The sequence below is a fragment of the Portunus trituberculatus genome, chromosome 36 (assembly GCF_017591435.1).
Source record: "Portunus trituberculatus isolate SZX2019 chromosome 36, ASM1759143v1, whole genome shotgun sequence".
NCBI lineage: Eukaryota > Metazoa > Arthropoda > Malacostraca > Decapoda > Portunidae > Portunus > Portunus trituberculatus.
The window spans coordinates 1,461,567-1,476,724 of NC_059290.1; the positions used below are offsets into that span (position 1 = coordinate 1,461,567).

The 15,158-nt window shown below is 42.1% G+C and overlaps 2 protein-coding genes across 5 annotated transcripts in view; both read left to right on the forward strand.

Moving 5' to 3' along the window:
- The first annotated feature begins 41 nt into the window (after positions 1-41).
- On the forward strand, positions 42-9,070 carry LOC123513532 (charged multivesicular body protein 2a-like). 3 transcript variants are annotated; one of them, XM_045270760.1, is made up of 6 exons: positions 116-190; positions 3,542-3,558; positions 4,939-5,119; positions 5,367-5,542; positions 6,017-6,151; positions 6,458-9,070. In XM_045270760.1, the coding sequence occupies exons 2-6, from the start codon at positions 3,551-3,553 to the stop codon at positions 6,639-6,641; spliced, it is 684 nt and encodes a 227-aa protein (XP_045126695.1). In that variant the 5' UTR covers positions 116-190; positions 3,542-3,550; the 3' UTR covers positions 6,642-9,070. The 3 variants fall into 3 exon arrangements, with proteins under 3 accessions (XP_045126693.1, XP_045126695.1, XP_045126694.1); XM_045270758.1 differs by lacking the exon at positions 3,542-3,558 and having other exon boundaries at positions 42-190; XM_045270759.1 differs by lacking the exons at positions 116-190; positions 3,542-3,558 and adding an exon at positions 2,772-2,902.
- Positions 9,071-12,306: 3,236 nt separating this feature from the next.
- The window catches only part of LOC123513533 (secreted frizzled-related protein 5-like), a 77,132-nt gene continuing 74,280 nt past the window's right edge, over positions 12,307-15,158 (forward strand). The window contains exon 1 of one of the 2 annotated variants that reach the window (XM_045270762.1): positions 12,307-13,082. In XM_045270762.1, the coding sequence (XP_045126697.1) occupies positions 12,593-13,082 (490 nt within the window). In that variant the 5' untranslated portion in view covers positions 12,307-12,592. The remainder of the gene's footprint in view (positions 13,083-15,158) is intronic. The other variant, XM_045270761.1, reaches the window with a different exon arrangement.

Sequence of the window (15,158 nt, forward strand, 5' to 3'; positions counted from 1 at the left end):
AAAATACAACGAATATTTAATGTAACATTCAAAATCATGTAAACAATAAATACAACATGACAGCCGAACACAACTTGAGCCGAAATTATCATCCCCGAATAAATAATGTGACAGTGACTCACAGAACCGTGGCAGAGTGTGACGTGCCGAGCCTTACCTTGCTTGCCTGCCACCTTTCCCTTCACATCAGGTAATATATCGCCCCGCCACTCACTAACACGCTGCCATGGCCTCCTAACACCTGATGGGGAGTGTAGCAGTGGCAGGAAGGTGATGGAGAGGCAATGGAATGTGTTACTAAGGGACTTTGCCTACTTATTTCAACTTCCTTGTTTTGTTCTTCAGCTTATTTTATTTCATCATTTCTCAACAGTGTTAACTTCCTAATCATTCCCTGCCTTACTTTCCCCCTCAAACCTTATTCTGTCAACTTCTTTCCCCTACAAGACCTGTTTTGCACCGTGATATTTATACTTCCTTATTTTTTTATTTTTTTATTTAAATTTCACAATATTTTGCTTCACCTTGCCTTTCTTCAGTCACCGTCTTGGTCACTATACAGCACACAGCCTTACAGTCTTCATTATTTATCACAACCTGGCCAATTTTTTTCCTTATTTACCTGTCAGATATTTACGCTTTTGCTTTATATTATGTAACAATAACTAATTCTTATGACTTTACTTGTCCCGTGTTGTGGGAAGCAGTCAGTGAGGCTTACCTTGTCTGAGATGAGATGAGGTGAGGTGAGCGGCTTTTGTGATGTGGGTCAGTGTAGGAGGATGTTTGTTTTGGCTGCAAGCTGGTTGTTGTATAAGGTTATGATTTGTATTCTTCAGATATTCGTAAAGTAATCTTTGAGAATATTTTCCTTGAGGAGTGGCACCTTCAGTGGGACATTTTCAGCCTTGTTGTTGCCGTTGACTGGTGTCCTTCCATAAAGACAAATGAATCAGTGAATAATGTTGTGGTATCTTGTCTCCACTACTTATGGAGTTATTGAGTGCATGACTGCTGGAGATGTGTGGATATGTTGCTTCCCCAGCCAGGTGACGATGTGAGGTCAGGATGGTGGAACACTTCAGAAGTTTGGATCCTGTCTCGGGACAATGAATGATGATAATTGACAGTGTCCATGGTTGAAAATAAAATATGTGTTCCCTCTGCCATTTTGATCAAAAAGATGGAATCTAACAATGTTTTGTGCATCTCATCTCTTTTATTTAGTACTCAGACATATTATTATTGTTTGCTTGTACAAAATCGAGTCATTGTGACAAAGTTAGAACAAGACTACAGAAATGTTCTTTATCAAGTTCCATGAAGTAGATTTTCTTGATATGTTCTTTCAGCATGGGAACAGAGTGTACTGACAGTCTGCTGGCACTTCTTATGTACTTCCTTCATACATTTTCAATAGGATTGAGATCTGGTGAGTTGCAAGGCCAATAAAAAAACACGAATGCCATTTTCAGCAGAGAAATTCAAGGTGCTGTCACTGTAGTAAGTGGTTCCATCATGCTTGGAAACTCTCACTTCAAGATCTTGATGAAGTGACACCAGATTCTCCCTGAACATGTCAGTGTAATTGTCACTCTTCATGGTTGTACTTCTATGGGGAAAATGTAGTCCTCCTGACCACCGTTACTTCTGAAACACTCCCATTCCAGGATGTAGGCCAGATGTTTTACAGTTTTAACTGTGAACTTTGGATCATGCCGGGTGGAGTCTTGACTGCCACACTGTTTGCCCAGCTCACCTCATAACATGAAAGAGCTTTCGTCACAAATGCCACATGTTCCCTGTCCTTTGTAGTCTACCCTTTATATTTCCTTACAAATTATAATCTTTAACTTTTTTAACTTTTACGTGGGCAATCAGCATTGGTCTTTGTACTACACGACATGTTGGAGTCCAAGGGAGTCCTTCAGTAATTTTTTAATTGTATGGATAGATATGTCTCAGCAATTCATGGTTCTCAGTCTTAATTTCCCTGGCAATGCTGAATGGTCTTGCCATCACAATTCTTTGCAGCAAATTGTCTGTGTGTCTGGATGTCTTACACTTCACCTGTGTGGGCACAGTGTTTGTGGATATGTATAGATGTCACCCTGTCTGAGTTGGAGAAATACCCTTTTTGTGGTGTGTGACAATTCTTGTCACCTTCATCATGGACAAGTGTTTTTATCCACATGATCAACTGGTTGAGTCATGCAGTTGCACATGTTGAATAATTGATTTGAAAATGTGTACAAGAGGGGAGAAAGAAAGAGAGCCAGCACAACTTCTATATGAAGGATGTGGCATGCCTGACTGAGCTGCCATGACAGGGAGTTGTTAATACTACTCATAGGGTTGCTGCATGTTGCCAAAAACTCAGCTGTTTCTTTGATAAAGCTATAGTAATCCTTGCCCTAATTTCATTTGTGACTACTGTAGTAGAATTATTGTTAATCCTTTAGGAGATGATGTAAAGCTGGGTTAGTAATCAATTTGAGAGATTGCTTGGGGATGAAGTGCAGAGATAAGATAGATTTTTATGGAAGCTACTAATGTTTAGCCAGAATACAAACTCTTCTTCATTATCTTATGATAATGAATGAAGTGCAGATAACTGTAATGGAACCAGATTAACTTGGTACTTGTGGTGCTGGCTGTTCCTGTCCCATATTGCTGTCAACAAGCATTTGAGTACACTATCTCTCTTGCTCGTACTGTTGTCCTTTTGTCGTGATTATTACTGCAAAATTATAAGTTGCTATATTCAAGTGCATGTTTTTTTTTTAATGTCTTTCAATTTTGATGCTGGAATAAGAGCACTGTACATCTTCCACCACACGTGTGGCTCTGCCGTCCCAGTGTCCCTGACGTGTGATCTCCCAGGCCATTCCCTGCTGCCATGGTGAGGCTAGGTCACTGTGGGGTTGAGGTGGCAGTGGCACACAGAGGTGCATCCAGTGCCCTGAATGTCAGGTCAGGCTGGTTCCACTGTACCACAACATACCATTGCCAACCTGCAAAGTGCAAAGAAATTAAAGCAGTACTTCTTAAAGAGTGAAAAGACAATTGTGCAACAAAAAATAGAGCAATTGTTAATTAGTCATGAGATAAACTTTCTAGCTACATAAGTGGTTCTTGCTACAAAAAGTTGTACCAGGTATAACTAGTAGTTGTGTGTGTTAGACAAGTACTGTATTGAAGAAAATGTAGTATATGTTATGATTTAAAGGCAGAATTTAGAAACTAAAGCAGAGATTATGACAAAATAAGATCACTGGAAGTTCCAAATGAATGGTAGTGCATAGTGCTTTAGTTGTGTCATGGTGGGCAGGAACAGAGGCTGTGCTCTAAGGTGTTCATCTGAATAGGAGGAGGCCGTTCTTCCACTAACCGTGGTGAATAACTGGCTTGCTTACAAGGATGATGTTTGATTTTTTTTCTTATCTTTATTTTATTTATTTTTTCTTTCATATCTCATGAGTCTTGATGCAGTGGATGTATATAAGTACACTTACTGATACTTGTTTTTAACTCTGACTAGACTGCCAGGATGACCAGGTAATGTGATGCTGCAGGTGCCAGGCAGGCTGCCTGGCTGCAGGTGCTCTGTGTCCTTCACCTTCAGGCGGGTCATGTCTCACTTTCATTAGAGCAGACACTGCTGTTGCTGCTATTTGTGTAGCCAAGGACAGTACTTGTTCAAGACAAGAACATGTCCTTAAGGAAACTAACAAACCTGCTCTGGAAGGGAAAGATGCAAAGCAAAGAATTATTACAGTAAAGCCTTATTCAAATGCAAAATAAAAAGATTTATTTTCTAAAACGTTTGAGAAAAAAAATATTTGGTAAAACTGAATAATGTAATTTTTAAGTCAAGGGCATTTCTTTTCATATTATTCGCAGTGTAAAATTTTAAGATGAGACCACCTATGTGTACATAAATTTGAGACCTGTGGACATATTGAGTCTGAGGAGAGAAGACAAAGTAGTACAATACATGTGTACTGTATTGTGCTGTAATAATTCAAACCTCCCATTGTTGTGATTGCAGTAGTTTGAACCCCACTAGATAGAATCCATCAGCACAGAGTTACAACATTTGCACTTCATGTTGTTGCCATTGTGTTCAGTATTTATGTGAAGTCAGGTTTTGTGAAGCTGCAGAATTTTCTGATGTATCAGCTAGTGTACCAGTGCCAGGGTGTGGTGTGCTTCAGGTTCTTTTTCAGCCAGAATGCATCTCAAGATATTACAACCTTTTGGGCCCGTATTTTTATGATCTCTTGAATGTATGAATTTGATGTAATCTTAATCATTAGCTGTAGAAAGTATGAAATGTCAGTTACAAAAACATTGTACATCTTTCTTTTGCTCAGTGTGTAGATTCATGATTTTATTCATTGTACCAGCACTGAATGCTAAGTGGTTAAGTGGTATGATTTATTTGTTATAGAATGTAACCCATATCATATAAAACTATTGTTGTGTATGTATTCTGTAATTGAAGGACCAGAGAATAGTCCAGCTAATTTATTAAAAGTAAGCTTGTACTTCCTCATTCAGTCATCTTTGTGTCATGCAATTGCAGAATTTTTGTGGTGTTTTCCATAAAGCACACATCATTGTGTAGAAATATGATTATACTGCAACTAAATACTACTGTATTCATCAGTAAGTTAAAAGGAAAAGAGTATATATATATATATATATATATATATATATATATATATATATATATATATATATATATATATATATATATATATATATATGTATATATGCATACATACATACATAAATACATACATACATACATATGTATATCACCTTTACCTGTATGTATGTTGTAAGCATTAAAAAGGTGTGCAGCAGATATGAGTGTGAGTGGTGGTGGGTGTGAGTGCACTAATGCCCTGGTGGGTGGTGTCCTGTCTGCAGCTCCAACATGCCGCTGGAATGGCTCTTTGGCCGCAAGATGACGCCCGAGGAGATGCTGCGGAAGAACCAGCGTGCCCTCAACAAGGCCATGCGTGACCTTGACCGGGAGCGCAGCAAGATGGAGCAGCAGGAGAAGAAGATCATTGCTGATATCAAGAAAATGGCCAAGATGGGACAGATGGTGAGGTTGACATTGCTTGTGTCACTGATTCCTGATAATGATGATGATTATGGCTGTTTTACAATAACAATGAAATCTCTTCTAACACAGAAGTATGTATGCGCCTATTTCAGGAAGTCAGCACTTTTATCAAACCTTTTCATGGGAAAACAGTATAAAAAGGTGTTAGTAATGACTTTTGTGAGAAATTTTTCCTATTTCATTTCATGATAGTAATTGTAAAAATATTTGTTTGTTTGTACTGTAGGATGCTGTGAAGGTGATGGCCAAGGACCTGGTGCGGACGCGACGGTACACTAAGAAGTTCATTATGATGCGTGCCCAGATTCAGGCAGTGTCCCTCAAGATCACCACTCTCAAGAGCCAGAACGCCATGGCTCAGGCAATGAAGGGTGTCACACGGGCCATGATGAACATGAACAAGTGAGTGGCCATAGTTCATGTGTGTGTGTGTGTGTGTGTGTGTGTGTGCAATTATCCTAGCTTTTATCTCCGTTTGTGTCCATACCTTTGTTTCACAATGGTTTATATTGTGTGCTTGATGACATCTGAAATTTAGGAAGTAAAAGTAAATATTTGTTTCACAAGCTTCTATTTTCTATTTAGTATACTTTTGTTGAAAGAATTTAGCATAAACATTGATACTCAATGTGATGACTATCATGTAAAATTTTTGTATAGTTAGTCATTGTAATAATTTTAGAACTTAGGTAGTGGATTTATGCACTATACATCTGGATGTTAGTGTTGTGTTGATGATGCACCTGCTGCTGCCACCCTCACCTTACTCATCATGATTGTACAGTATAGAATAGAATGAAGTGATTTTTAAATAATGTAAGAAAAGTAGAAATTATGACAAATGTCTTATTCAGAAATACATTTTGTTGACTGCAGGCAGCTGAAGCTCCCCCAGATCCAGCAGATCATGCAGGAGTTTGAGAAGCAGTCTGAAATAATGGACATGAAGGAGGAGATGATGAACGATGTGATAGACGACGCCATGGGTGATGAGGACGATGAGGAGGAGAGGTGAGTCTGTTTGGTTCTGTTGGGATGTTACCAAGGAGGAAATGGGGATGGTATGTGTGAGCATTTTAGGTCTACTGTATTATTGAATAAAATCCTGTGATGTTCATGTTGAGTATGAGGTTTGTTTAGGACAGTTTTAAGAATCAGTTACTCTTGGACTACATACTTTATCCTGTAGGGGTTTTTAATTATTGCAAGGAATGTTAAGGGAAAGGAGGACACTTATTTAGTAGTACGTATATGATTTGAAAATATAAGAAGGTTTCATTGGGTGGTTTTACTGACATCACTCCTAACTGTCCACAGTGATGCCATAGTGTCTCAGGTGCTGGATGAGCTGGGCCTGCAGATGACAGAAGGCTTGAGTGACCTGCCGTCAGCTGCTGGCACGCTGGGCACCACCACCAATGCTGCCAAGACTCCCGTAGCAGTGGCCGATGCTGCAGATGATGACATTCAAGCGCGTCTAGACAACCTGAGGAGAGAGTGAAACACAAAGCCTCTCTTCCAGGGTACATTGAGTGTTCTGTTGTATTCATTGTGATTGCCATTCTGCCCAGCTGTCCAGATGCTACAAGGCTAACCAAACATCACTCTTCTTGCATCATGACTCACATTTCTCTCTTCTTATGTTGCTCTCTCATGTTGTACTTTTCTTGATGAAAATATCCCACTGGATTAGTCTGCATCATTATTGTTACTTATGCATTTTTAATTCTGATGGATAAAGAAGAGAGAAGAAAACCACAAATATGAAATTGATGGAAAGCACACATAAGATAATATGTCATGTCTCACTTCATGATTATGGTAAAATATTTGTAATGACTTTTTTTATAAAGCTGAATGATGCGCTGAATACTGTGTATAACATAGTAGCAAAGAGAGTATTTCTTTCAGGTTTGGGTGTTGAAGGTTTTGAACTTGAGTGCATTTTTTTTTATGAAATTTAAGATGGCTACACTTGAGATGTGTGCTTATGAAAAGTTCATCTAATACAGATTTTGAGATGGAAGGTTTTTCACTAAGACTTAAACATAAACTTAAAAATGGAGAGGAAAATATGAATTAGAATATTAGATATTCATCCTTCTGCTCTCACCAGAAGAATCTGTTATGTTAGACAGTTTTGTTGCTCTTTGCATTTGATTTTACAAGTAGCATGTAGATGAGAGGGTGGAGTGGAGCCTTGGCCATTTCAGGGCTGAAGCACTCATAGTTCATGTTGGTTTCATGCTTCACTGAACAAACACACATTCACTTGCAGATTCACCTTTCACTTGCAGTCCAAAAATATTCTGTAGTTAAGAATGTTCAAGAAGTCTGGCATAAAGATTTGTAATGTACTATGTAGGTCAAAACTAAACTGGCTGGGCATCCGTTGAGGGCATCCATTTTTTGTTGCGTGAGAGGGAAGTCTGTGAGGTGCTGCTGTGTTCCACCAGGATGCTCTACAAGTCTGCATCCACAGCAGACAAGTGTTCTGGGTCCAAGGATGACAGCAGAATTTTTGGTCAGAGAGTAAAATATGATATCTATAATACCACAGGTGTGCAGTTTTATGATATACTGAAATGCACATACCATAAATAGGCGTAGACTAGAAAATTCTGAGCCGAGTGGAAAATGGCCCTTAACTCCCAGATGCTTATGTCTTGGTCAGTAGAAGTGCAATCACAAAGGCAACCTCAGAGATATGAAAGTTGTATAATACTTTTGTATTGCAAAAAGAAAAGAAAAATTGTTTTTGTAGAGTAGTGAGTGCTACAAGTGAACAGTTCAGATATTGCAGTTTGCTAATTACAAGAATACTATAAAACAGTATATACAAACAAATACATATAATGTTATGTAGCTGTTAAATTCAAAGAAAGTAATATTATCAAACTCACTTGATTGTAGTATGTGATTAATTTTAATGTTGTAGTTACTTTGTGCTAATTTTTATATATGTGATAGTGTGTGTGTGTGTGTGTGTGTGTGTGTGTGTGTGTGTGTGTGTGTGTGTGTGTGTGTGTAATAAAATTTGATGGGGAGATATGGAAGGTCACATCATTCATCAGTGATTTTTTATTACATGAAGCATATTATATCTAAAAATTACATACGAGTACATGCATGGTTGTTTTACTTTCACTTGATAGTTATTCTTTTCATGGAAACCTGAAGTTGTATAAAGGGAGAGCCAGCATTCTTGCAGAGCGGTGATGACAGTATATATGTACAGAGGCTAGAGGCTAGAGGTCAGTGTCACCTCACCTCACTGCCAGCAATATTGTCTATTGGTTTTATGGAGGGTTACGTAACAATGGTAGTTTTCGGTGTTGCCATGATTGTGCCTTTATTTAAGAAACTTGCCTGCTGGTGCTTTAAGGCATAGAAGATTGCATTTCCTGATGCAAATAGTTTCACATAATCTTGTGTATTTCTCCAGTATGAAAATGATCTCTAAATGTACTGTGAACACTTAATTTGATTCCTGGTTTGGTATTTCCTCAAGCAGAGCTAACATGTCAGGAGGTGTAAATAGCTTTTTTTTTTTTTTTTTTTTTCTTTTTACTTTGAGGTGATGATTATTAATGAAGTCAATAATAGGATCATAAGATAGCCGAGGCATTTGAGTGTCCATGTGTTGTAGATAGAATTGGGTGGCCGCATGTTTAGTAGCCTTGCTCTTCATCATAGACTAGAGAAGCAAAGGGACTTAGCAGCCGTGGGAAGGAACCCGTCTGCTGTGTGATGGTGTGGTGTTGAGGTGGTGTGCATTAGTGAAGCACCAAGATGTCTTGTTTGAGGTACTTACATGATAGGCTACACACTTGTAGAGTCAGTACAATAAAAAAAACATGATTTCTGTACATTCTGTTGGTAATTAAAATTAATATATCATTTGAACTTTATGAATAAAAGTTAATCAAACAACATTGTGTAAATGCCATTCTAAATCCCAAGTTCAAACAAAGCTGGGAATTATGGAGAGAGTCTGATACGAATATGCAGGACTTTCATTGTAATCCTGAAATAAGGAGTGGTTTGGAAGGATGGGAAATGGAATAAAGTACCACTACCACACTGTTGACTTAGTGTGTGTCTTAGGAGTGCCTAATGAAATGCTAGGAGTTGCGAGCACACAGCAGAGTCAGGATGGCAATAGTGGTTGTGGCACCTGATCCAACCTAGCCTGACCTGCCAAATGATAGGGAGGTGGCTGGTGTGTGCCAAGCATCACCCGGTGTGGAGACAACTTGTAAGCTGTAACCTTGGTGGGGCCTCATGATGCTCTTGTTGAGATTAAAATCACCTTTTTAGCAAGTTTATTATTACTGTTACTATTATTATTATTATTATTATTATTATCATTATTATTATTATTATTATTATTATTATTATTATTATTATTATTATTATTATTATTATTATTATTATTATTATTATTATTATTATTATTATTATTATTATTATTATTATTATTATTATTATTATTATTATTATTATTATTTTTGTTGTTGCTATTACTATTATCATAGTTCTAATTTATGTTTTCATAACAGATGAGACGGCCAGACTTCCTACATGTATGCTTATTCAAGCTGTTGCTAAATAAGTGTTATATAGTCAGATTGCGCAGCCTCTGAGTTCTCCATCTTAATTAATAGGCGATAGAAGAGTGCCCAAACTGTCCATTTAAGTCCACAAGTTGTTTTGTCACTTCTCTAAGCATTCTCTACAAGGCCAGTATTAAAAATGCTTTTCTCTCTCAGCACGACTATTTACTAAAGCCACGAGTGATTTCCAGCTTCTCAAGAGTGTTTGTCTTGAAATGTTGTAAATCTGTCACTAGAACCTTAAAAACAGCCCTAGGAACCCGTGTAGCTTCACCTAGAACCTTCTTGAAGTAGTCAGGTGTGGAGCAGATATATTTTAGAATACGGGTACGAGATCAACTGTACTTCACCATTAGTTTTTTTTTTTTTTTTCTTTTAGCATCTTCTAAATAGAGAATCTAAAGCCTTGACGTTTTTATTTTTTTTCATGAGGTCTTGCGATTTATTATGAAGTTTGGAAGATACCATAACGTGACCTTGTGAAGCATTTTATACTCGTGTTGTGATCGGGGTGTGCACTGCGTTGCGTTGGTGGAGGACGTTCTTGCTGAGGAAGGAGTACTAGTGGCATCTACCACCCCCAGCAGCAGTGGAGGTAAGATGTACGCAAGAGGAAATAACACCGATGCAAGTAGGGATGGCAGGTAAGTGAGGTAACACAGGTGGTGGTGGTGGTGGTGGAGACAGGAATACAGTAATACAGTATAGTTAGACTACACCGGCATGGTTACTCTGCCTAGTTCTTACTGTACCAGACACAGTACTAACGAAATGAAACTGACTTACAAAGCTATCCCGGTGCATGTATTGAAGTAGTGTATGCCGCATGACTTAGGGCATGATTATAATCTTGAGATACAGGCTACTTGCTGTATTATTACTGAAATGTGTGGCTATACGTGTTACCTACCTCTTAGCTGTGCCAAATTTGTAGTAGTATGTAAAAGCTGGCGTGTGTGTGTGTGTGTGCGTGTGTGTGTGCGCAAGAGACTGACATTAAACCAAGGGTCTTGCAGTTCCCGTGCGTGCAGCACAGGCCACCGAGGCCAGTCAGCATTATAAAAGTCATCCTGTTTTCCTGACCACGGCAACACTGAGTGCCTCTGTACTCTCGCTGCTATTCCCAGTTTGCTCGAAGTTCATCAGTGTTGTTTGGAATTGACCGTACCATTAACAAAAGTTACAATTACACCCATCCCATCCCATTCACTGCCGCTCCTGTCCCACACCGTCAGTTCAGCTTGCACTATGATGAAAACGAAAGTACTTTTATGTTAAATATTCTGCTAAGACTAAAACGTTCAGTTACTTGAGAAAAAATGTAACAAAAGAGAGAGAGAGAGAGAGAGAGAGAGAGAGAGAGAGAGAGAGAGAGAGAGTAAAAGAAGAGAAGTTGAGGAGATTATGACCAAGACACAAAAGGCAAAGAGATGGTTTAATTTCTTTAGTGTAGAGATATTTTGCTTGCATGACGTAAGGGTTGCAGGAAGGAGGGAGGGAGGGAGGGAAGAAGGGGAGAAAGACGTAAGGGTCGAGGTGCAGTGGAGGGGAGAAGTAGGGAGAGCAAGGAACTTATTACTATATTATTTCTATATTGTGTTAATGTTAGTTTGGTGTTAATCATAAACCTGCTTCTTTGGACGAGAGAGAGAGAGAGAGAGAGAGAGAGAGAGAGAGAGAGAGAGAGTACTCGCGAGGTCAAATGTCAGTTAAGTTAGTCTTAATAAACTTTTTTCATTGTCTAAATTATTTTCTGAAAAGTGTGTGTGTGTGTGTGTGTGTGTGTGTGTGTGTGTGTGTGTGTTTCATTGTTTGATCTGCTGCAGTCTCTGACGAGACAGCCAGACGTTACCCTACGGAGCGAGCTCTGAGCTCATTATTTCCGATCTTCGGATAGGCCTGAGACCAGGCACACACCACACACCGGGACAACAAGGTCACAACTCCTCGATTTACATCCCGTACCTACTCACTGCTAGGTGAACAGGGGCTACACGTGAAAGGAGAGACACCCAAATATTTTCACCCGGCCGGGGAATCGAACAACGGTCCTCTGGCTTGTGAAGCCAGCGCTCTAACCACTGAGCTACCGGGTGTGTGTGTGTGTGTGTGTGTGTGTGTGTGTGTGTGTGTGTGTGTGTGTGTGTGTGTGTGTGTGTGTGTGTGTGTATATATATATATATATATATATATATATATATATATATATATATATATATATATATATATATATATATATATGCGTAATGAGTGTGTCAAAGGAGAGAACGGAGGGCATAGTGGGCATGGAGGGCATAGTGGGATGGCGGGAAAGGAGTGTGAGGGTAACATCGCTGGTGGAAGCGAGCGGTGGATCATGGATGGTGTGTGTGCAGTAGGGGAAGAGTGGAGGAGGGAGTGAGTAGGGGTGAGCAATACTGAGGAAGGGATGGGTATGTGTGGCAGCGTGGCTGTGAGTCGAGTAAGGGGTGAGGAGAGAGTGCTGGTGAGGCAAGTGAGCTGTGGTGAGTGTTGGGGTGAGGGGGTGTCGGTGAAGGAGGGGGACCGAGGGGTGAGGCATGGCATATCTGGGAGGTGTCCGGACCTGCCTGGCGTGGCGGGTGGCGGCGATCATCACAGCCTTGGGTCGTGGTCACCTCAGCATTCCTTGCCGTCCCGCCACCCCGCCGCCGCCGCCGCCGTGTTTGCAGTGATGTGTGAGTGATGTGCGGGGCGGGAGTGTGCGCGCGGGCAGGCCAGGCCCCGGGCCCCATGGGGCTGGGGCCAGCCCTCCGCTGCCGCCGCTGCTCGCCACCGCCAGTACCTCCGTGGCAGCCGGTGAGAGAGGTCCGCCGCGATGCCCCGCCGGCCCGCCCTCTCGGCCCTCCCGCTTCTCTCCCTCCTGGTGGGGGCAGTAGCGGGGGATGACAGCGCTTACTTTGCCGACTGGGGGGTGATCGGAGGGCGGCCTCAGGAGCCAACATGCGTGGACATCCCGGAAGACATGCCGCTCTGTTCTGGGATCGACTATAGCAAGATGCGGCTGCCCAACCTGCTGGAGCACGACACGCTGAAGGAGGCGCAGCAACAGTCAGGCTACTGGGTGCCGCTACTCAACTTGCAGTGCCACCCCAACACGCAGTTGTTCCTGTGCTCGCTGTTCACGCCCGTGTGCCTGGAGAGTCCCATCCCGCCCTGCCGCAGCCTGTGTGAAGCGGTGCGCCTGGGCTGCGAGAGTCGCATGCAGACCTACAGCTTCCCCTGGCCAGACATGCTCAACTGTGACAAGTTCCCGCTGGACAACGACATGTGCATCACCGTGCAGCACACAGACGCGCCAGGACGCGGTGAGTGTTGTCGTGTTGCTTCGAGGGGCTCCCCTTGGCCCTGGCGTTTTCGAGTTCAGATTGTAGCGGTGGCCCCCGCCCCGGCACGCTGCCAGACGGGGCCGACGCGGGCCAAGGCGGAGCGCGACACCCACATCCCTACCCCCTATACCCATTCCCCTTGGGTCCTCTACCCCTACCCATCCACATGTTGGGTCCAGGGAAACAGGTTCGCCCAGGCGAGGACAATAATAATTAGTGTTCGCGCTGGCGGCGGCGAAGGCTGCCCAACTACTCCCTCCCTACACGCTGCTCACCGTATCGGCCTCGTGGCGACGCACTGCTTTCCCAGGGCTCCTCGCCGAGGCTGTGCGTTGAGCGTACTTTGCGCTGTTCAGGTAGCAGGTGTCAGTCTGAAGCACAGTGTCACAGCTCTGACGATCTGTTGGTGCAACACTGTGGGCGCGGTGTGGGCCACCAGGGTCTCCGCACTCGTCTCGTGTTTGAGTATTGTGTTGCGCTCTTCACTCGGTTTTGGTCTTGCCTTGTAGTGTATCATGTTTCTTGGCTTATCTGAGGATCACGTGTGCTCAGGACCAGAGGACAGGCGTGAGAGGTTGTGCACGGGAGAGTAGGTTCCTCTAAATTTCTAGTCAGCCAGTTTCCAGACAGTATACCTTGCATGCACTTTTATCCCGCGCAGTGAATCACTATTATGGTATCACCCGGCGCCATAACGAGAATGTCAGGTCTGGCTGGCACTGGAGGCACTACAAGAGGAAGCGAGAACATCGCCACTAGAAAAAAAAATTAGAAGGCAGAACGGTCACATCAGTATCTCGACGTTTCATGAATCGAACAATGCTGACTGGTAATGCTCGTTGCAAGGGGACTTGGATTTTAGTTTTGCTACGCAGGTTCGGTACGACTAGCGGGAGCATACCAATGGCAGGTCTGGGGTGAAACACACGACGGAGCGGCGATGTTGTGGACTCACTCACTACAGAAAACTCTGAGAAAAAAAGTAACCCTGGAGATGGACGAAAATAAGAATGATGTTTTAAAATAGAAGAATTGCTTGCTTCACTAAATCTTCCTGGCGTCACATGCACAACCGCCTGCCTGCCCTCATGTCGCAGCGTTGGATCATCTCACCTGTCTGGCTCATCTTTTCATTAACCTACTTGATTTAGTGACTCCTATTTGACACATATGAGTCATTTCGTCTTATTCTACAGCCATCTCCGAATATTACACAAGCTAGAAAATGCAAAACCTATTCTTTTTAAATCCTTTCTTTTTTGTAAACATTAGAAAATTTCATATATCGTTTTTAGTATTTTAAATTGCTTCATACCGCGGTGAAAGGGTTACGCTGCGATACGTGGACACAGCGGGTGAAATGATGTAACCTGACGCCTCTTTGTATTAGTCCCTAGAGTACTTCGTTCAAATAGATCAATAAGTATTCCAGGATGATGAGAGACGGCCCGCTACCTGCATAGTCCAGAGACAGCTCCTGTTATAATGATTAATGGCATGTTTACTGAAACCCGATGCCCCGTGTTAAGTTACTCGTACAGGAGATATTTCAGAGACCAAAGGCACGTCCACCTAGTTCGTGTCAGGGACGGGGTTATTCTATGCAGCCGATGAATTAGTAGTAGTGGCTGGCTGGATGGCTGGCTGAGGACAGAGGTAAATCAACCGTATATTGTTATTAGGCTGGGAAGAAGGTAGATCCAGGAAAGCAGCTAAGAAATTCGTCCATGTAGCACACACACACACACACACACACACACACACACACACACACACACACACACACACACACACACACACACACACACACACACACACATGACAGGTGACTCTTGAAAATGAGGAGGTCGGGTTACGCGGTGTGCAGAGGAGAAGCTGGGGGAGGTGTCGAGCATGTGTGAGAGAGAGAGAGAGAGAGAGAGAGAGAGAGAGAGAGAGAGAGAGAGAGAATCCCGCTCAACCTTCGTGACAGGCCAGAGAGGGTGAAAGTTTCCTCTCTCTCTCTCTCTCTCTCTCTCTCTCTCTCTTTCTCAGGGCAATGTTCTTACGTGCGTT